This window comes from Pelophylax lessonae (genome assembly GCF_965119305.1).
Source record: "Pelophylax lessonae genome assembly, chromosome: 8".
NCBI lineage: Eukaryota > Metazoa > Chordata > Amphibia > Anura > Ranidae > Pelophylax > Pelophylax lessonae.
This window is the reverse complement of record NC_138775.1, coordinates 27,227,788-27,249,814: the sequence shown is the minus strand read 5'-3', so window position 1 is coordinate 27,249,814 and position 22,027 is coordinate 27,227,788. Positions and strand designations below refer to the sequence as shown.

At 44.4% G+C, this 22,027-nt stretch overlaps 1 protein-coding gene across 1 annotated transcript in view; it reads right to left on the bottom strand.

Annotated features, from left to right (window-relative positions):
• Positions 1-5,717: 5,717 nt before the first annotated feature.
• UQCRC1 (ubiquinol-cytochrome c reductase core protein 1) overlaps positions 5,718-22,027 on the bottom strand; it is a 36,601-nt gene continuing 20,291 nt past the window's right edge. The window contains exons 7-13 of the mRNA XM_082264834.1: positions 21,743-21,858; positions 19,321-19,464; positions 15,265-15,425; positions 10,847-10,932; positions 10,673-10,761; positions 10,331-10,406; positions 5,718-5,803 (exon numbers count right to left, since the gene is read on the bottom strand). Coding sequence (XP_082120960.1) covers positions 5,739-5,803; positions 10,331-10,406; positions 10,673-10,761; positions 10,847-10,932; positions 15,265-15,425; positions 19,321-19,464; positions 21,743-21,858 — 737 coding nt within the window. The 3' untranslated portion in view covers positions 5,718-5,738. The remainder of the gene's footprint in view (positions 5,804-10,330; positions 10,407-10,672; positions 10,762-10,846; positions 10,933-15,264; positions 15,426-19,320; positions 19,465-21,742; positions 21,859-22,027) is intronic.

Here is a 22,027-nt window from a genome sequence, read left to right as displayed (position 1 = left end):
TGAGCTGACACAGTTGTACCCTGTGCCTGAAAGTCAGCTTGAATTTTTCTGGAAGTTGATTTATCCACCAGTCAAACAATCCTTCATTGCAATCTTTGATCAATCTTTCTCCTTCATCCACGACGATTAGCTACAGTGCAATGGGCTGTAAACTTCTGACAATGTTGCACACAGTGAACACACATGTTTAGGCATTCTAAACATGTGTTCACTGTGCAGCGATCACATTAAGATCTCTGGAGATTAACTTGTAACCTTGAGATCGTCCATGCTTTGCCACAATTAATCTTGAATCCTCAGACAATTCTGCTCTTTCTCTTCTCCATGCTCCATGTGGCACACAGACACACACACAACAGAAAGGCTGTCACTATTTCAATTGGTTGCCGGTTAAATTTCTATATTGTCAGCAGCTGTTAATAGATCGAGGGGAGTTTAATTGCAAATTATAGAAGCATCACAAATATGGAAGGCATATATTTCTTATAATTTTGAGCAGGTGGCAATTTTGTCCAATCCATTTTGGAGTTGTGTGTGGAATGTGTCCGATTTGGCTTTGTTTCTCCATTTTGCGTCTTAGCAAAACAAACAATACAAATAAACATTGTAACAATTTAGGCTCCGTTTCCACTGTTGCGACTTGACACGTGTCAAGTTGCACAGCAAGTCAAAAGTCATTCATTTCCATTTGGCCCGTTCTAACTGCTGCGACTTGAAAAGTAGTTTGTGCACTACTTTTGGGCCGACTTCAATGCGACTTCCTTCTATAATGGACAAGTCGCACTGAAAGCCGTGGACAAGTAACACTACAGAGTCGCGCTAGAAGTAGCACGACTCTGTAGCCGCAGCAGTGGAAACGAAGCCTTACTGGGGCGAAGGGGTGCATTATCTGACAAATGCAGGGGTGCCGATATTTTTGGCCATAACTGTAGGTCCTCAACACCTCTGGGCGTAGATCCTGTTCACCCCAGACCCAGAAGCTGCCAGTTAGAGATGGGCTCACGCATGTTAGAGTCTCCACGTGCCCAATACTGCCAGGAAGCAGACACTGCACTCCGCTAATCACAGGCACTGAGACATTTCCCGATCTGTGCAGCTGCGGATCGGGAAATGTCTCTCTGCCTGTGATTAGCGGAGTGCTGTGTCCGCTTCCTGGCAGTATTGGGCACGTAGGGACATGAACAAGCCCATCTGCCAGTAGAGGTAGCATGCCTGCAAACTGTCCACACTTGGATATAAATTGATGGACAAGGCTGGAACCAGTAGTTCTGCCTAGAACAGGATCCATATTGCCTCTCCTTCCCCAGAGACTTCTGGTTCTTCGCTGAAGACTGATATACACCACTGCTGTGGCATTGCCCAAATGAATTAGGAGCAGATGACTCTCCAGTCAGGTTGCCCAGTGTTTTAGAGACAGCCAAATCCTCTGATGTTCTAGAATATTGATTTCTCAAAGTCCCCTGCCTTGACAAGGTGTCAAGGACTCCTTTCTAGCCCGACATGCTGGCATTGGTTGTCAGAATATCTCATGAAAACAGAAAGAAACAAAATTCTCCCTAACTGCAAAACAAGATTCCTGAGTCACAAGGCCAGGGACAACCTGGTCCTCATTCCCAGGAGAATCGGGTCTGGGTCCAGGGATTGGACCTACTTGTTCCACAATAGAATGCCACTAAAGCTGCAGGCAGACCCAATTAAGATCTGCAGGGGGAAAAAAATAGAGCAGCAGCAGGAATTCTCTTCCCGAAAACTGAATGGCAGGACAGAGCTTGGAGCCTACGTTGCGCTCCATCCAGCTCCAAGTATCTGTGTGAATCTCTTCTGCAGCAATCCAATAGAAAGCAGACAAAGCATGCAGAGTTATGCCCCATACATACGTGCAGATTATCTGCAGACTTTTGTCTGCAGACTTACCAAAACCATATAATATGAGGTCAAACCTAAACACTTTCAATTTGTATGCAATCCGGCAGGCCCTTGCACTACATAGAAAAGGTAAGTCTGCAGATAATCTGCACGTGTGTATGGGGCATTACTCCTAGAACTTTATCATGGCTCTGGAGCCTGAAGTTGCTACACAGCAAACAGGCCTGAAGGGCACCACATTGCAGAGTCCAGTGCCTGAATATAACATGGAGAATGGGAGAAATTGGCGCTTGGGATGACATGGAAGGACCCCCTGGATGAACACTGCCTGAACCCACCACTCTTTTGAGATGCCTGTTTTTACCGTACTCTTGCGAGTAGTACTCTTTTAAATTATTAAAATTCTGCATTGCTACACTTAGATCGGCGCCCGGTCTTCTCTTTTTCTTTGCCTGAATGTAACATTCCAGCCTAGGCCTGCAATCACTCAGACCAGCAGGATCTAAAGCTAGTACTGAGGAAACATGGATTTTGATAGCTTCTATATAGGGACCAGCTCAAAACACGTGGTAATGGTGTAAACTGAATTACAGCAAAAAATCTTGGCGAAGCCAAAAAAAAAAAAAAAAAGTTATAATTTGATTAACAGTAAATTGTTAAAACAAATTAAAAAATAAAATAGGTGGGGGGGGGGGGGGGTGTAATAACAGGAAACAAAAAAAAAAAAAAACTTGAATATATACTGCACTATATAATGTCATTGACCTCTCAAATCTAACAGCAGATACATGACTAGAGCAGACTTCATGCAAAGCCCCACAGATCCATAGCTCTGCTCAAACTGGCCTCTTCTACACGGAAAACCAGGGTGCCGGCCATAGTAATCCGTTTCCATTCTCTGTTGGAAACACGCAAGAATGTCAACTGAACTGCACTCCACTTGGCTCTTTTTAAGATTCAGTGAATTGACTGCCTACAGTATTATCTTCACCCAAAAATCAGCCAGACATTCTCTTTCATGTTCTTCAAACAAACCCCACAGCAAATAGCAGAAAACATTGGTGAGATTTGGGAAAAAAAAAAAAATCAGGAAGTGTAGATAGGCACACTTGATATCCACTGTCACAAGGAAGTCCCCCTGGTGAAGAGATGCAAAAACAGTGAACGCCATCCTGCAATTTCATACCTTACCTGACTTGAGACCTTTGAGGTCCAGAATAGGGTGGACATCAGTTTGGCTTTGAATCTGTAAACAAACTGGAGTAGTAGCGACACCGCTCATCTTCCAGCGCAGGTGCAAAGATCCCCTAGGACAGAAGTCCTTCCAGAGCCGCAAATAAATATGCGGTGGATTTTAGTAGATCCAAAGATAGCCTTGAACACAAAGCGTGGAGGGGGGGACACCTCCACCATCTTGTAGTTTCGCGACACAATGCTACAGACCAAGCTGTCTGAATGCCTGGGTCCAGGTGGCCCAGATTTCCACCCACCCAAACGAGTTGGGACATCCCTACACTAGGAGGAAGGTTTTCCTCCAGAACCGGTGACTAGTTCTTATTGAACTGGGATGTGGGCTTTTGATTTAAACTGGAGGGCTCATTGTTTAAGAAATTAACTTTTACTGAAGAACTGAAGGGGCAGCCTAGGGCGGCTTGTTTTAAACTTGTGTGCTTGTGTTTCCTGCAGGAGGTGGAGCCTATCTCATGTGACCGTCCTGGAGGATGACTGGGGGAAATTAACTTTTACTGGACTCTGAAGGAATCACTGGTTTCTTAGTCATCACCTTAAGGAGTAAGAGCATGTTCTTTCCTCAGTGTCACCTTCTGGGTGTTGACAATTTAAGGTTTGTTCAAACAAGTGCTCACCCTGAAATGGCAGCCTCTCAATTTGGTTGTTCCTGCAAAGTCCTGCCAACCAACAGTTAATTCTCATATGGACAGACATGGTGCCCACCCGTTAAAGCCACTTCATGGGATTCTTCCAAGGCATCCACTGAGAAAACTCAAGGCTCTAGGAAGGTCTTCCAAGAGCAGCCAGATGGCAGAATCTTGCAGATCTGATTCTCTGCAATGAAACACACGCTTCGCCCAAGCTTTAAAGTGTAAGTACAGGCAAAAAACTAACCAACTCTAAAGCCTGCTCCCTGCCACATTCTTAACCTAATCCAACCCTGTAAAAAAAAAAAAAAAAAAAAAAAAAAAAAATCACTGTACTTACATATTCTGATGCCGATCCGGTCCGGTTTCCAGTGGCAGATGTGTGCAGGAGATGACCCACAACAGTTGTGAAATGACGTCACCCATCGACTTACTATGGGACTTCCGTTGTCAGCTGCTTCTCCTGCACCCGCCTCCACACTGAAGAAGTTGCCAATGACAGCTGATGCTGGGACTGGACCGGAACGGCTGCAGAATAGGCAAGTATAGCGATTTTTGCTTTACAGGGCTAGATAGATTAGGTTTAGAATGTGGCAGTGAGCAGGTTTAGCGTTTTGCCTGAACTTAAACTTTAAGGGCATGGCAAACTTCCACCATCGATCTTTTATTGGGCACTGCACTAAGCCAACCCTTTGTCACACCACCACTGCTTTATGTCACCCCAGTGCAAATTGCCTAGAAACTGATTCACTGCTCATATAACATTGCCGGGGAAAAAATGCCCCTTTCTTCACTATACCGCTGGAGCAATCACCAGTCCCATAGGTGTAAGGCCAGCAGGCACACCTCCTCTGGGCCTTCAAGGGGGATCTCTGCCATGGACCTGTAGAGCAAATGGCTAGGGAGGTCACTGGGTAAACTGTACAACCAGAGATTACTTTGACCTCCAAACATTACAGGCCATTTCTGATCTTGAGTACAGGGTTTGGTTAACAGTCCCTCTTGGCTGTAGCGAATGATCTGTATAAGATCACCCTCTGCACAGAGGAGTAAGGAACAGGCCAGGCGTAATGGGAGGAGAGCCAAGCAAAAAGTTCTTCAGAGACCCCCATGGAAGCGCATCCATCTCTTTCAGGCAGAAGCATTAAACAGGCTTAAAGCTGGAAGGGGTTATGCCTAGAATTTCTGCTTTAGCCAGTGCCCATTCACCTGAAGATGGCAGCATAGCCCAAGTCAGGAATAGTTAAGTCCTCCGATTCCTGTGATGTACGATTAAGAAATTAAATAATTGTTCTTAGGTTTAGATATGCTGAAAGAGTTTGTAAAGTCTCTTAAAATAAAAAACATGGTATACTTACCTGCTCTGTGCAGGGGGAACCGATTCTCTTCGCGGGTCCCCTGCCGGGTTCCTGGTCCCCTCTTTAGGGGTGCCACCATAGGAAGCTGCTTCCTATGGTGGTGCACCTGCGGGCTCGATCCTGTGCTGATCTATAGACAGGATTAGAGAGGCTTAGCCCCCCCCCCCCCCAAGAGTTGACTGACAGCAGTGGGAGCTAGTATCTCCCGCTGTGCTCAAAGCCTGTGAGTGGGAAGGAGAACACCGCTGCAGACGGGCGCAGGGCTGGATCAAGATCAGGTAGGAAAGGGGGGGGGGGGGGGGTCAGAGAAATACACATATTGAAACATTTTGTTACCTTATTCCATGGAATACATTAACAGAAAAAAAACGTGTAATCTTTACAAACATGAATACTAGCCAAAAAAAAAGAAATCAGAAGTCTCATCTTGTCCTTTTAAAAGTACATTTTATTCAGTGATGTCACAAGCTGTTCACAAAAAATACATAAATGGACTTTCCTGGCTGTAATTTACATTTGCTGAAGAGGGAGCCATTCAATGTTTTCTGCAAGCTAATCAACAGCATTTTCCCATTTGATCCTCAGACCAGATCTCCTTGGTTTTTCCAAAAAAAAGCGTCCAAGAACTGGATGGCAATTAGAAACGGAGCCAGTACATAGCACTGCGGATACGGTTGTAGTCAGGAAGCTGCTCGATGGGACCTAAAATGTAGAGATTGGGAAACTGGATCAGACAAAAATTCTTAGAAATAGCCCGTGTACATTATGGGTCAAAAACGTGTTTGTAGCTTTTTTTTGGGGGGAGAAGTTTGTCTATACAAGAAACGTTGCTCTCTTCGTGCCCCTGCTCGGAAGAATGACTGGTTCTGTTGTGTCCATTATCAGAGAGAATACTATAGGAAATCCAAAATTTAACAGTGGTCATAAAAAACAGGAGTGAGGGTAAATCTTCCAATGAGAATGCCCATTTAAATGACAAGTGTTACATAGTTAGTCTGGTTAAAAAAATAAACCCCCCCCCCTTTTTTTTTCTCCATGGTTATTATTCTTCCTCTCTTCTTTCTATCCGCGCTCTCCCCCCCCCCCCTCCAAGACACCCGTGGAACAATTACAAAAGTCCTAATGCCTCTGTCTGAACTACCTGATGGTAACCCCTGATAGGACCTCTTAATACATGGGATTTCTTACATTGGCTGGTGGCCATCCTCTGACCTCCGACACAGCAAGTTCCCCACTGGGGGTGTCGGAAACCCAGACTGGTCCACCACATTCCTAAACCTGTAAAAAAAACTTTGTATCTACTGTGTTTGTTCTTTCTTTCAATTTTTGCTTCCAGGGTGCCTTATTGATCCTTTTATGTGAAGTCTATATGGCCATGTTTTACAAACTGCGACACTTGCATACTTCTGGCTTGGTATGCATCGTTTTGGATTTTGTATTATCCAAAATGTGCAACAATTTTTTTTCTTTTTTGCCTTCCTCTTGATCAACTGTGGGTAAAGGATCATGCATATGGAGGTTTTGTGGGGGTTTTTTTTTTTTTTTTTTTTTTTGTCAAAACAAGAAAAACCCCCACAAAATTAGAAAACCTCCATATGCATGATCCTTTACCCACAGTTGATCAAGAGGAAGGCAAAAAAAAAACCCCAATAAAGCATGATCCAATTTGCTCCAGCAGGGGCAAAGAAATTCCTTTTTCTATAAATATAAGTATCCAGTTAAATGTTTTGAAAATTTAGAAAAAAATACAAGCCTTTTAAAAAAAAAAAAAAAAAAAAAAAAAAAAAACCTACTGAGCTGGACAGAACCAGGTCAAGGGTGTCTATCCCACATTTTCACACCTGAGGCTGCATTCACAACTGAGCGTTTGTATGTGCATTTTTGAGCATTTGTGTACAGCGTTTGTAAAGTGTTTGAGCTTTGATGTTTTTTAAATTGGCCAACAGAGAAAAATACAAAATTTGCTTTGATATAAGAGTGCTTTGGATTACAAGCACGTTTCCGGAACGAATTATGCTCGCTATCCAAGGTTTTACTATACCATGTGTTTTATCATTTGTTGAACAAGAGTCTAATAGCCAAGTCCTGGATGAAACGTATTAAAAATGTCAGAAACGGCTTCAAACAGTACAACAGTGGAGAAAAAGACGCAGTTATTTTTAATTTCAGATTAAAAAAAAAAAAAAAAATGCGTCATCCAAACCACCTGTGTAACATTGGGCTCAGGGGGTTACAGTACCAGGCATTTTTTTCTATTGTATCTTTGGTGTCATTTAACCCACACTGCCAACAAGTCTGTTTCTGAATGCAGTGCAATGCTGGTATATAGAAGGAATGATATGCAACTAGAACAATGGCAGAGCGTGCAGCAGATTTTTTAACGTGCCAATAAATTAACTATTACATGGCATTGGGTCTGCTCTGCCTCCAAGTTTGAGCAAAGTTCTTGAAGAACCCTAAAAGAGCTACAAGATAAGTGAATATACCAAAAAAACCTACACTATGGGAAGCTTTCCTCAACCTTTAGCCCCGGTTCACACTTATGCGAGTGCGGGAAGGCTGCGAATTCGCAGCCTGTTCCCGCATCGCACACGCACCCCCAGCAGTTCACACTGCCATATGCGATACGCTGGGGGTGTCAATGTAATCTTAGCGACACCCCCAGTTTGATCGCATATCGCAGTGTGATCGTGCAGTTCGCACAGGATCGGATCGCACAAGTGTGAACCGCTGTGCGATCCGATCCTGATGCTGCTGAAAAAAAGGGTCCCTGTGCGTGTTTGGTGCGGCTGTGATGCGAATTTAGCCATACAAACTGTATGGCTAAACTCGCACCGCACAGCCGATCGCATGTAATGTCGGAGCAGTGCGCTCCGACATTACATGCGAACCCCCGCACACGCACAAGTGTGAATCGGGGCTTAACCATAGAGGAAATCTTGAAAAAAAATTTTTTTTTAGGAGACCCCTGATATTTTCAGATCATGATAAATTAATACAATTAGTGATGGATATATTAAAAATCACTTTTTTTATAATGGGAAACTTTAAAGTACTTCTTTGTATTCTGTACTTCCCTGTGGTATGTTTCAGAACTACAGGAGGCAAACATATCAGGCACCATATATTTTATATTTTTTTCTTCTTGTGACAAGCAACACTATTTACATGTAACTACCTGCAAACAACAAGAAATTACAATAAAGTAATTCTCACATTTGCATGGTCATCCTGGTCCTCAACATAATCCTCAAAACCCGGTGCATCCTGTGCTAGGATTGAAAGATAGGATGTACAGAGAACATATAATGGGTGCAGAGGTCTTTGCTTATAATGTCCTTTCTCCCCCCCCCCCCCCCCCCATTAGCCTTTTTACAGACCTGCACCAACGCCACCTAGATCAGCTCCGAGCTTTGTTTGCGGGAGTCACTGGTCTCATTGTGTGCTCTCCAGGCTTCATATTACCAGTTTCTACTATCCTGGTTACCACCTGCCTTCCAGATCACTCTGCTCTGTCCCCTCAATGCCTGGTGGGTAATGGGGGTCTAAAAGCGGCCCCGTGGAGGGTAGGTAGCCATAGCGGCCCCGTGGAGGGTGGGTAGCCATAGCGGCCCCGTGGAGGGTGGGTAGCCATAGCGGCCCCGTGGAGGGTGGGTAGCCATAGCGGCCCCGTGGAGGGTGGGTAGCCATAGCGGCCCCGTGGAGGGTGGGTAGCCATAGCGGCCCCGTGGAGGGTGGGTAGCCATAGCGGCCCCGTGGAGGGTGGGTAGCCATAGCGGCCCCGTGGAGGGTGGGTAGCCATAGCGGCCCCGTGGAGGGTGGGTAGCCATAGCGGCCCCGTGGAGGGTGGGTAGCCATAGCGGCCCCGTGGAGGGTGGGTAGCCATAGCGGCCCCGTGGAGGGTGGGTAGCCATAGCGGCCCCGTGGAGGGTGGGTAGCCAAAGCTGCCCCGTGGAGGGTGGGTAGCCAAAGCTGCCCCGTGGAGGGTGGGTAGCCAAAGCTGCCCCGTGGAGGGTGGGTAGCCAAAGCTGCCCCGTGGAGGGTGGGTAGCCAAAGCTGCCCTGTGGAATTTTCACATTCCAGGAACCCATAAAAGAATATTCAGCCTACACATGTACAGACAGGATAATGGGCACAAACCGCCTCATTACCCACTTACCGTCCTTCACAACAGCCACTATGAAGCCGAATCCCCCCCCCGCTGCACATTCTGACTTTGATGGAGTCAATGGTCTTGCTCTGTACTCCTGCAATTCCTCCAGGCTTCACATTGACTGTTTCTACCATCCCAGCTACCACCTTCCTACCCAGACACATGTCGTCCTCTCCTCACCCTGCATTGCCACCTGCAACTAAACACCAGACTGTGGAACCCTGGTTGAGACACCCTGTGGAGGGTGTCCGACAGCTGTGCTGTAGGGGGCCAGAAAACTGCACCATTTTAAAATGAGAAGCTTTGCACAGCACACAAATTTCAGTCCTTTTACCCACAAAATATGCTTGAATGACCATGCCATAAGACTGTAACGTACAAACCTCTGCACATGCATTTTAATAAAAAAAAAAAAAAATGTAACAATATGTTCCATTACAAATACTTTTGTACATACAGGCTACCTTAAAGAACAACTTCATGAGTAATGTATTTACAGCGCATTAGTCAGGAGAATGAAATGTAAAGACACAGTGGTGGGGGAAATTTATCAAAACTGGAGCAGCTGTGCATGGCAGCCAATCAGCTGATCTTCAGCTTATTCTGTTAAGATTTGAAAACTTAAAAAAATGTAAGCAGATTGGTTGCCATGCACATCTGATTCTGATCAGATGCTCTTAAAAGCACCTGATCACACCAAGATATTTTTTACAAGTCAAAAATGACTTTACATGCAGGGGAAACGAATACCATAGAAACAATTGGGGAAGATCTGGTCCCGAATCACCTCTATAGTAAACCAGTGGAACTGCTGGCTTAAGTGCCAGGCTCTCAGGGAAAATAGAGGAGCTCGGAGAGGCACGGGCCCCCTGTAAAAGCAATTCAGTGGCTAATTAGCCGCTAGGATTGCTTTAACAAAAAGAATCCCCAGAAGATAAAAAAAAAAAAAAAAACAATACCGGGATGAACTAAAACAAAGTTTGGATGGACTTACCTCTGCCCAAATACACAGGCAGTCCCAACTATGGGAACTGTTTTGCTTCCATAATAATGCTTTAAAATTAAAAACTACCTACCAACTGCAGCTACAGCAGGACACTTGTCATATATGTATTTTGAGAAGACGTCCCTCAATGTTTTAGCACTGATGGCCTGCCAAGAGAAAAGAAAAAAAAAACCACTTCAGCATTTTAAACATTTGTCATCATACATACACATTACATAAAACAGCTTTTTTTTTGGTACACAGAGGTAGTAGCACAGAGGTATATACTTTGGTAACACTGTTGTCATGTCTGCACTTTTGACGCTCAACCAGAGCAGGAAGCCTTGTGATTTTCTAAATGGTATGAAGCGTAACAGGCTGCATCGTGAACCTCTACCAGAAAACAGAACAGCAAACAGACATGGCGGCTTACATCAATCCTGGCGTTCCATTCCTCCAGGGAAACGCGCTGGCCATAAGCCAAGACTTGGCGCCCGATATCCTCACACACAGGGGTTGTGCCTTAGAAAGAAAGAAAGAAAATGAGAACACTTATACACAGCTCTTTTGATGTGCAGATTTCTCTAAACAAACACATCTTACATACCATCTAGTTGGGCCACCAGAGTATGCTTAAGTGCCTTCTTTGCCTGGACTAGTTCGCTGTCTGTTGCGCTGGTGCAAATACGCATCCTGCAAATTTAAGGTTTGTATAATCTTTAGTATGAGAGGACATAGACCTTGTCAGTACACTCGATATTTAGGATACAAACGGTCCTGATCATTAGGAATGAATTTAGAAAAGTTTACAGTAGGAATGGATGGGAGACAAAAAAAAAAAAAAATGGGATTTCTGACTTGCCATAAAATCCATTTCTCTGATGTTCATTGACGGACACGGCTCCTCATCTTGACTACGCGAGTTATGCTGCCCCCTACAGGAGTATGACACTAGGCAGGAAAGAACTTGACTACGCCTATGGGGCAGTCCCAGGGGGTATACTCCTACTCTCTGCTACTCTCCACTACTCAGTTTTGTCACAAGCAGTGTCAGAAGAAAAAGCCCAAACTCCAAAGAGGGGCGGGTGCTGTGTCCGTCAATGAACATCAGAGAATTGGATTTTACGGTAAAGTCAAAAATCCAATTTTTGAAAACTGCTAAAGACTGCACACGAATTTTGCCGGCCAACAACAGCCGACTGCAGAAGTGATGTCATGTGATGGTTAACTTTCCGTGTGTTTTTTTCTTTTCTGAGCATGCCCAGTCTTGCTAATCGGCTGTTTGTCAGCTGAATTCTGTACTGACTGGCGAACAATCGGCCGTTCTGGTGTTAGCATACAAAAATTTTAATGCCTGCACAACAGATTCTGTTCGGCCGAAAATGCACTGTCGGCTGTCGGAAGCATCATACTAACAAGTCTACAATTGGCCGATCGGTCGTCGGCCGAAAATTTACGGCCGACAATCGGTACGTGTGTACGAGGCATTACTCACATCCTCCATATTTAAGGTTTCCCACACTGATACAATCAGCGCATCCACTAGCGCCTTTTCATGCGTGACTAGAGGAGCAGAGGACTCAGCCTCACTATCTGAGCATGCAGGGTGCGTGGACACAGACCCCGAAGGGTAACTCGCATCTGCGGTCGCTGAATCTGATTCTGGATCTGATGAGACAGAGGAAGCAGATGAAGATGAAGGGGGGGGGCGCTTTTTATTAGCTTGTTTGCCCAGGACCAAATCTACCTTGGACATCAAGGATTCCAGGACCGCCGTCAGTGCAGTCAGTTGTTGGGACCCAGATAGCCCGACAGACTCAGGGGGGATAAGGTGGTGAACTATGCTCCAGGGACTCCATTAATGGAGAGGGGAACCCGCACAAAAACAAGCGTAGAACACTGCAAGGAACACCGCGCCGGCGGCACCACAAGGCCCAGCACAGAGCACTACCACTGCAACAGCAGACAGAGGGAGAGAGAACCCCACAAAGAGACTCACCACAACTGGTCAGGTACTCTCAGTATCAAACTGCACACCATGCGGTGATCAGGAAGAGGAATATCCAAGGATCAGCACTAGAGGTCGAGGAGGGGCTCCCACCATTGAACCGCCCATCCTGCTCCAAAAATATGGCCTCTATTTTCAAAAGGTAAGCCACACGAAAATGGCCGCTGAGGATACTCAAATATGGCTGCCGATCTGTAGCAAAAAAGGCTACAAGAAAATGGCGGCCCCAGAAGCTCGAAAACAATCCCAACGGGAAGGGGGGCTCTGGCAGGGCCCCCACCAGGCCCATCCCCCTCCCAAAATTCAATCATTCAGTTGCCCGTGGGGTAGAGGGGGGGCAGCTACTTACCACCCCAGGAGCTGGGTGGGCACCACTCCGGACAGACCACCGCTACATCATAATGTGGGTGCTGTCGGCCAGGAGTAAAAGCTGCGACTCAGACCAAAGCCAGTTCGTATGCGCCCTAGTGAGACGTTTAACTCGCAGGCTAGCCCCCATCCAGTGGGGCTATGTCGCAGCATAGAAAATGCAGATCTTAAAAAAAAAAAAAAAGGGACCTACTGAGAGTACTTTCATGCTGGGTTCAAACTAGCTGCATCCGTTGTGTGCTGCTGGTGACCGCTGTATAAACCATGACTGAGCAGTGCCTGCATTTTACAATGCACTGCAATGTTTACTTTTTTTTTTGAAGTTCACACTCCAATCAGACCTGTGCACAGCAGCATAGTGCCCTGTGTAGCCATGCAATCTAGTGCGGTAAATATTAATTTCCATCAGCAAGTTATACTCATGGTGGCCTCCAGCCACACCTCAGAGTACAGCTAACCTATAGCAAATGAATAGGGCCATTGCAAGCATTGCAGCATGAAGACCTTGATGGAGGAAAGATCATTGATCAGGAAAAAAGGAGTTATTTTAGGTGAGTAGGGGGGGGGGGATTAACCACTTCAAATACCAGGCATCACCCCCTTCTTGCCCAGGCCAATTTTCAGCTTTCATTGCTGTCACACTGTGACTGACAATTGTGCAGTCAGGCATTACTGTACCCATATATTTTTATCATTTTTTTTTCATACAGGCGGTCCCCGGGTTACGAACACAATAGGGACTGTAGGGTTGCTCTTAAGTCAAGTTTGTTTGCAAGTGGAAACAGTGCAATTTAAAGTGGAACTACAGCCTGTGCAAAGATGTGGGGTATTATGACTGCACGCCCAGAAGCGCCCCGGTTATCTGGGGCTCTTGTGGCCATGCAGTACTGCAGTGTGGGATGCGTCTGGTTCTGCAAGATGGCTGCTTGGCGGAATTCGGGACCAGTGTGAAGCACAAGCAGCCAGCAATGACATCCGTTCGTACACTGAACAAAATTATAAACGCAACACTGTTTTTGCCCCCATTTTTTCATGATCTGAACACAGTTGTAAGGCCGGTTGGACGTACTGCCAAATTCTCTGAAACGCCTTTGGAGCCGGCTTATGGTAGAGAAATGAACATTCAATTCACGGGCAACAGCTCTGGTGGACATTCCTGCAGTCAGCATGCCAGATGCATGCTCTCTCAAAACGTGCGACATCTGTGGCATTGTGCTGTGTGATAAAACTGCACATTTTAGAGACGCCTTTTATTGTGGCCAGACTAAGGCACACCTGTGCAATCATCATACTGTCTAATCAGCATCTTGATATGCCAAACCTGTGTGGTGGATGGATTATCTCAGCAAAGGAGAAGCGCTCACTAACACAGATTTAGATTGATTTGTGAACAATATTTGAGAGAAATAGGCCTTTTGTGTACATAAAAAAAGTCTTAGATCTTTGAGTTCAGCTCATGAAAAATGGGGGCAAAAAGAAGTGTTGCGTTTATAATTTTGTTCAGCGTATGTAGGAGTCGTTCGTAACTCGAATGTTCGTAACTCTGGGACTTCCCGTAGAGCTTTTGGTGTTATTTTTTTGGTAAACAAATAGGATCAAACTTTGAGGGGGAAAAAAAAAAAAAGTTCTTTTGTTTGCAAAATTGTATAACAAGGCCCAAAAATGCCAGGACAGTTTAAATAACCCCTAAATTACCCATTTTTGGAAAACAGACAGTCCAAAGTATTTAGTAAGAGGCATGCAGAGTTTTTTTAAACTATAATTTTGTCACATTTTTTTGGAAAATGAAGCAATACAGTGTTACCATAGCAACACTGGCCTATTCAAGGAATGAATTGATTCAGTGTGTATTGTGATGGTCATTGGCCACAGCTAATCACATGGTACAGATGGGCTGTGATTGGCCCTGTCTGTACCATGTGATCAATCACAGATAGCAACAATGAATGGCATGAATCACAGCCATTCATTATTTACAATTGTCATGTGATCTGCTGTTATTGGTCACAGTGATCACATGGTACCAGCAGCGAGCCAGTACACTGATCAGTCATGGGCTGTGTCTGGTGAACACAGCCATTAACAAACCATGCTGCAGCATGGCCCATGAGGGGCACGAAAAGGCGCATTGCAGGAGGACATCAAATAACGTCCACCTGGAGTGACAAAATTCCTGCCCAGTCGTGGACAAGAGAGAGCAATGCTCAAATCGCAAAACACAAACAGAAATGCTTTTCTTTAGTAGCAGAGGGAAAGGCTAGAGCTCAGATTTTTATCCTTGTGTCCCCCAGGTGCAGATTTTCCCTCACTTCCTGTCTGGTGAAAGGATTATCAGCAAGACAGGAAGTGAAGCAAAATCTCTCTAGTGGAGCACTAGACAGGGGTTCTAAGCCTTCGCCGCTCTATCCAAAAGTAGAAAGGAATTTTTTTTTGGTTTACGCACACCAACATCTGAGTGAAAGACCATGCCAGCCAGCTTTAGAATGATGAAAGCTGAGTCTAGCTGATAGTAAGGCTTCATGTATGTAGCTCAAACCTATATCTGCTAAGAGTTTCAGTAGGAAGTGCCCTGTATGACTACTAAAAGTCTTTACTATGTGAATTCTGTAGTGCAGCGTTTGCAAGAGGGAAGGAACCTGCTCACTTACCATTCTGCCTGAGCAATGTGCAGCATGTCCTCGATATTGTGTTTGTCGCTTACGAAGTACATTCCCAGCAGCCCGGTGTCTGAGTAGCGGATGTTGAATGGCTGGAAGCTCTGGCAAAGGTTGAACTCTGCTGCTGTTCGAGCCACATTGCTGGACAGGTTCTTTAAAAAAAAAAAAAAAGGAGAAAATTTAGAACAGAAAGAAAAGCAAACCTCAGATCATAAGTTTACACACTGTCTCTATAATCTGAATTTACAAGAACTGAAATGCTGTGTTAGCCTAAATTGGGAAGCAACAGGTTTTCTAAAAGCTGAACTGCAGCCTTTCCGTCGGTCTTGCAGTTATATAGGCATGTCTTCTGTACTGAAATGGCTAATTCTGATTTCACTGCACACTAAAATTCTCACAAGATACATTGAAGCAGCAACATGTCAGAAAGAGCCCGCTTAGTTTCCTGGCTGCAGGACATCCAGCATCATTTAAGCCCTATTCCTCCCCAACATGACTCTCCCTCAACTGCACCTTTCATTCACTGGATTTTAGTTCCTACAATTTTGGAGGCTCAGCATCACATGTGGGCATTACCTAGGGTGGTCTGCATGTAAATACAGTCTGCCTAGAACACCCACTGCTCCAAACAGATATCCAATGATCAAGGCATTGCCATAAATGCTCCCAAGAGCCAACCCTTTGCTTGCATCAGGATTGATGGCTCTAGACAAGAGTACTATGGCAGAACCTTTTAACTAGAACAGCCACAACACAAGGGACACTTGTCATTCAAAGTAAATACTGTCAGTTCCTCATCCTGAAGGGATGAGCAAGTTCAGGCTCAGTTCACACTTGTGCAATGCGGGAACGCTGCGAATATGCAGCGTGTTCCCACATCTGGCAGTTCACACTGCCATATGCGATACACAGGGGGTGTGAATCGCATATGGCAGTGCCAATACCAGGGGCATAGAGCTCAAATACGAGGCCAGTGAGTGTGAGATCAATTTTTTGGATCTTCGTATCAGAGTTGAAGGGAGTCATTTGATTACCTCGACACACTTCAAGGACACCGCAATGGCTACATTAGCTTGGACAGCTGTCATCACCGCCCATGGCTTAAAGGGGTGCCGAAAAGTCAGTTTCGACGCATCAGGCGGAACTGTTCCAGGCTGTGTGACTATTGGGATGCGGTCGGTGTCTTGAAGGAACGTTTTGTCTCCAAGGGGTATAACCCTGATGAACTTGATTCCATCGCTAGGGAAATTGGGTCCATGCCCCCCCTAAATTCACTTTTTTTACAAGCTATTCGTCCCAGCATTATCTGGTAAAGAAACTCCTAAGGAAACACTGGAGTGTTCTGAGGAGCGACAGAGTCTTGGGGCCGTTACTACCTGAGGTTCCAGCTATTACATATAGAGGTTTACCCCCGTTGCGACTATCTATTGCTCCTAACATTGTGGATCCCCCTAAAAGACCAGTCCCTTTCTTTCAGATGAAGGGTTTTTACCCTTGCAGGCGTTGTTCCACCTGTAAAATAAATGTGTTGAAATCTAGGAAATATACCAACTTTTCATCTAATGTCACTGGGAACACCTACCAGATTGAGCATTTCGCCACTTGTACCACCAAAAATGTGGTGTATCTAATTACGTGCTCATGTGGACTCCACTATGTTGGCCGCACCATTCGACCTTTTCAGGTGCGGATGAATGAGCACGTGGCCAATATTAGAAAGGGATTCCCCAAACATTCCCTTTCTAAACATTTTGCTCTAAAACATGCCAAGGATCCCAGAGGCACCTCCTTCATGATCATTGACGTATTACAGCCCCATTGGAGAGGGTGTCATATCAGGAGAGAGGTGTCACGACTTGAAACAAAATGGATATATCGTCTCAAGGTATACAGGCCTTTTGGCCTAAATATCGAATGGGACGTCAATGCGTTTTTGAATAATAGTTAGTGTCCTTTGAGTATTCATTTTTGTTCACATCCATTACCTTTTCTCCTTAAGGGTGTGTTTCATGGCTGGATTATTTTATCATATTTTTGTAACATTTGAGTTAAGTGTTTTGATGATTGTAATTCCATTTTATTACATGTTTTATGGTTGTTTAAAAGTTACGTGGTTATAATCTCAACCTCTTATCAATTTTAATTATTTTTTAACTTTTATGCCTTAGCCCATTGTGTTGCTTGGATCGAGGGGGTCTATCCGGTGTTTTGGGTTAAAGGGGTGATTTCATTCAATTTGGTTCCCCCGGCTACGTTTGCAGCCGCATGAACTTTATATTTTGCAGCCGGTGTGTTCATTTGCGCCCCTGCACTTACCACTTCCGGGTATATTTCGTTGTTTGCGCTCCATGCTTGAAGCACTGAGGTCATTTCCGGTGTTTCCTGTCTCACTCGGTTTGACAGCTGTATGCTATTGGCCTCATTAGGTGTCCTTATATGTAGTATGACGCTGACGCTCGCTCACGCCCCCTTGAGAACGTCCATTCGACGAAAAGCTTCGGGGAGGAGCGGAACGAGCGTCACTCCGTCATACCCGGAAGTACCCTGCACCGTTCCACTGCCCATGATGTGGCTAGAGGCTTGATGCTATTGTATTTGGGTGAGTGCAATACTTTTCCTACCTAATAAATTACCAAGACAGTATCACGCTATGGGCCGTTTTTGTCTTTTTCCATATTACACTCTGAGAGCGGGTCCTTAAAAGTGTCAGCACATCTTTTACATTGGTGAACACCGTATGATTGGATTCGTACTGGAGCTGATTTTCTGGATACAGGCGAAGTAGTCCTCTAACTACTTACCGTGTATGCCCCGTCTCTCTCTGGTAAGAGGCTATATGTGGTGAAGGGCTTCACAAGCGTCTGTCTGCAATTTACACCAGGGTGGAAATTTACCTTGCATTTTCATGAACTGTATACCCATCAAGGCTGAATGTGGCTGTGATGTGATTCCCAGTTATTGCTGCTCTTCTTCCATGGGATTTATTGACTGTTCTACCGAGCGCGACTCTTTTTATATCATTTTCTTTTATACATCCAGCTGTATGAGTTCGCTGCTATAAGGGCGCGGGTTTTATATACTTATTTTAATTTGATACACAGGGGGTGTCAATTAAAAGTTAACGACACCCCATTTTGATTGCAGTGCGATCTGCAAGTACGCACAGAATCGGATCGCACAAGTGTGAACCACTGTGCGATCCGATTTTAATGCGGCTCAAAAAATGCCTCATGTGCGTCTTTGGTGCGGATGCAGTGCGAATTCAGCCATACAAAGTGTATGGCTGAAATTCGCACCGCACATGAGATCGCATGTAATGAAGGAGCAGTGCGCTCCGAATTACATGCGATCTCCGCAGCCGCACATGTGTGAACCGGCACTTAATCTTACATTTCTGTACGTTGTTTTCTTCCCTTTTTAGTTTAGGCATTAGGGGAATTGACAATGTCATTTAGTGCCAATTTATAGGTTTTAAAGAATGTCACCCTTTATTTGCTCCTAATGGTTGGGGTGCTTTGGTCCCCAGGGTATGTCATTTGCCTTACTCTGTTGATTTTGTATATCTCTTTGTTGTATGTCCTGGGCTCCTTATCGGTTTTGTTTATTGTATTGAGTTTCTGATGACTAATGGCACAAACATTTTTTCTGATTTAAAAAAAGTAAACACTGTCCTTTGTGCAAATTACTTTCCAATTTCCACAGGGTTAAAATGCAATTTCATTACCAAGCGAATAGCACAGTCACCCTGCTAAAGAAAATGGAAAAATAACAGATTTACTGACAATATCAACAGGTAATAAAACTATTACTGGAGGATTCTGAAAACACTATGCTTATGCTAGTAACAGACTGTAGGATTTGTCCATTCCCCATAGTTCTGATCAAAGCTAAGTTTGCTTTTAATACAAACTCTTTTGCATATTACTGCCAAGAACAGTTTGGATAATACATTTCTTGTATTTGATATTCTATATAATGCAAAGAGAAAGATTACATATCACTACACATGAAAACTTATTAAAAATAGTACTTTATGTTTAGACTTACCTTGCCTCCTCCATAAGTAACATCATAGCTGCTAATAATAGTATTGGCCAAAGCCAAAACCACATTATCGTTACTGTTCCACCCAGGCCCTTCTACAGCAATAGTAACATGAGCCAGAGGTAGGTCGTCATTGCGGGCAGAGAGCTGGAAGAAAAAGAAAACTTTAAAAACATGACCACACAAGTTTTAGCCTACATTATATGTATGCAGATCTGTATATTGGCTCTATCAGCAGCTGGAAAGTCAAACACTCTGGGGCAATTCAGACTACGAGCTTTGTTAAAATGTTGTGCAAGGCTGCCCAGAAGTATCAATATAACAGCAGCTGCACACTGGCAATAACAGTAATCTAATGCCTCGTTTCCACTGAGCGGTACGGTGTGCAATTTTTGCCGTTTCCATTGTCAAAAGTTGTGAATGGTAACCTAATTCCAAACCGTACCACTTTATTGGGACCCTTTTGTTGGGGTACCAAGCACATTAGTACCGTTTGGAGCTACACTGTTGAGGTACTGTTGAGCTGAGGTACTGTTGGCGGTGGAAACGCAAGCCTGATCAAGGTGTACCATTCCGAACCGTACTCAACTGTACCGCTCAGTGGAAACGAGGCTTAACAGTCCCTACCCCTCTGACCCCATTTCACCCTAATGGGGCTTAACCGAGTGAGAACGAATATCCGCACCAGTGCCGATTAAACCCCAGACTGAAGGAGAACACAGCGGGGGCCTGGAGTTGCACTTAAAGAGGATACTATATAAATTCAGGCAGCTCATTCATTGTGAATTGGCTGGCAGCGCACACTAAAGTGAAACTTTACTAAGAAAATCAAGTCCCGTTAGATCATTTCACGCTGGCCCATTTTGCAGGTATAGCCATGTAGAACATTCAAAATAAGCACATACGGTTTAAAATCCAGTAATACACTAAGTAAAGAACATTACTCCGGTAATGTCATTCTGCTCTGCATATGCTCTGTTGCCCTCTTTCAGCACGGTGCCAAAAATGTAGAGGCCGATCTGCTGATAGCCTAAAGATTTACTATTGCTTAGGGGCTCTGGGCTTCAGCAAAATGACAGTCTCAAGCAAGAACATGAGCAATGCTGGAGGCAATTTACAATACACAAATTTTGGTAGCATAATTGTTATTGTAAAATGTATGTTCCTTGCTAAAGACATTATTTCTTATCACGTCGTTATGGGTAAAGTGCCATTTTAAAGCACAAAAAAAAACCTACCACCATTTGCTAAAAAGTGTACAAAACCTTGGGCTTTTTTGCCGCTTGGCTGTTTTGAGAGGCAGATTACACATTCTTCTGTTTTTCTATTATTCACTTAAAGATCAGTCACATAACGATATTGACTTTTTATAAACATGTGAGGTGTCTGATGTTGACCCGATAGTCTGGTCCTTTTGTTTGGGGTGGGTGTATTACCGTCCCATACTTTTCTTCTACAGTACTTCGGATGAGGCTAGTCGAAGTCTATTATTGGACATATTGGCAGTGCTCACAGCTCTTCGAGGGAATGAAGATTTAAACCAGCGCTGCCAGAAAGGTGAAGTATTAAATCTTTTTTATACGATAGTGCAGTTTAAATTTAATTGTTTAGGTTCAGGGTTGCTTTAAAAAGCAGTTGTCCATTCCCAAGCATGTAGACAGCAGTATCTTCATTAACTGCTCTGATGCACAAAAAAACAACCTACCACTGTTTGCTAAAGTGTTCATGCACTTAAAAAGCAAACTGCACTTAACCATTTTTACTCCACCCTTGCCAAACTAACCCACCCTCCACGGATGTACACTTACCTCGATCTGATAGCCTACCGTAGGTTCTACTGTCCGATTACATCCAGCTGTACTGTCCTGACTATGCCTGCAAATTATAGCTCCACAGACTTCTATGGGGCGGTGTCCTAAGGCCAAAGACCGCGCCATAGAAGTCCATGAGGATGTAATGAACAGGCACAAGTAGGACAGTAAAGACTTGCAACACTGGATATAAACACAGCCAGTCAGATTGAGGCAAGTATGCGTTAGGTTAGTTCAGGGAATAGGTTAAAAAAAAAAAAATAAAAAAAAAAAAAAGGATATGTAGGTGCACTTCTCCTTGCAATGCATAAGTGTGAAGGATCCCTAAAAAGCCTAATCACAGGGGTGTCCCAAAGAAATCGTCACACACATTTGTAAAGCAAATCACTTTTCCTAGGGCCGGTGTCAAACTTTTCTTTGCTTCAAATGCAGGTCAGAAAGTCAAGTGCACCTATTAAATTCTGAATAATCTCAGAAGCATCTCAAAAAACTGTTGCCAGTAACAAGCCCTCAATGTGCATTTTGTTTTTATCACACTAAAAAGGAACACTGCTGTAGAAATGAGGCCCCTAAGAGTTGAAATCTAGAGAATTTGGTTTAAAAGTTTTTCTTACTGCACTTCCAGTAAACCTGCATGGGGCCAGCACAGGAATAGCATCTTTCTCATACTCTGAGGACAAACCGCTGAAGTGTCGCTGAGCGAGCTCACACAAGTCCTTATGGTTAATTCCTGATAAGAGAGAGAGAGAGGAAGATTTTATAGGCCGTTTGGCGACAGTCACTAGATGGTCACATTGCATGTCTATTTTTTGAACAAGTCACATCCAGCAGTATTATTACCCTCTGTTAAATGGAATAAAGGGTGGATGGCGCATAGGTGGATGAGACTCAGGATTCAA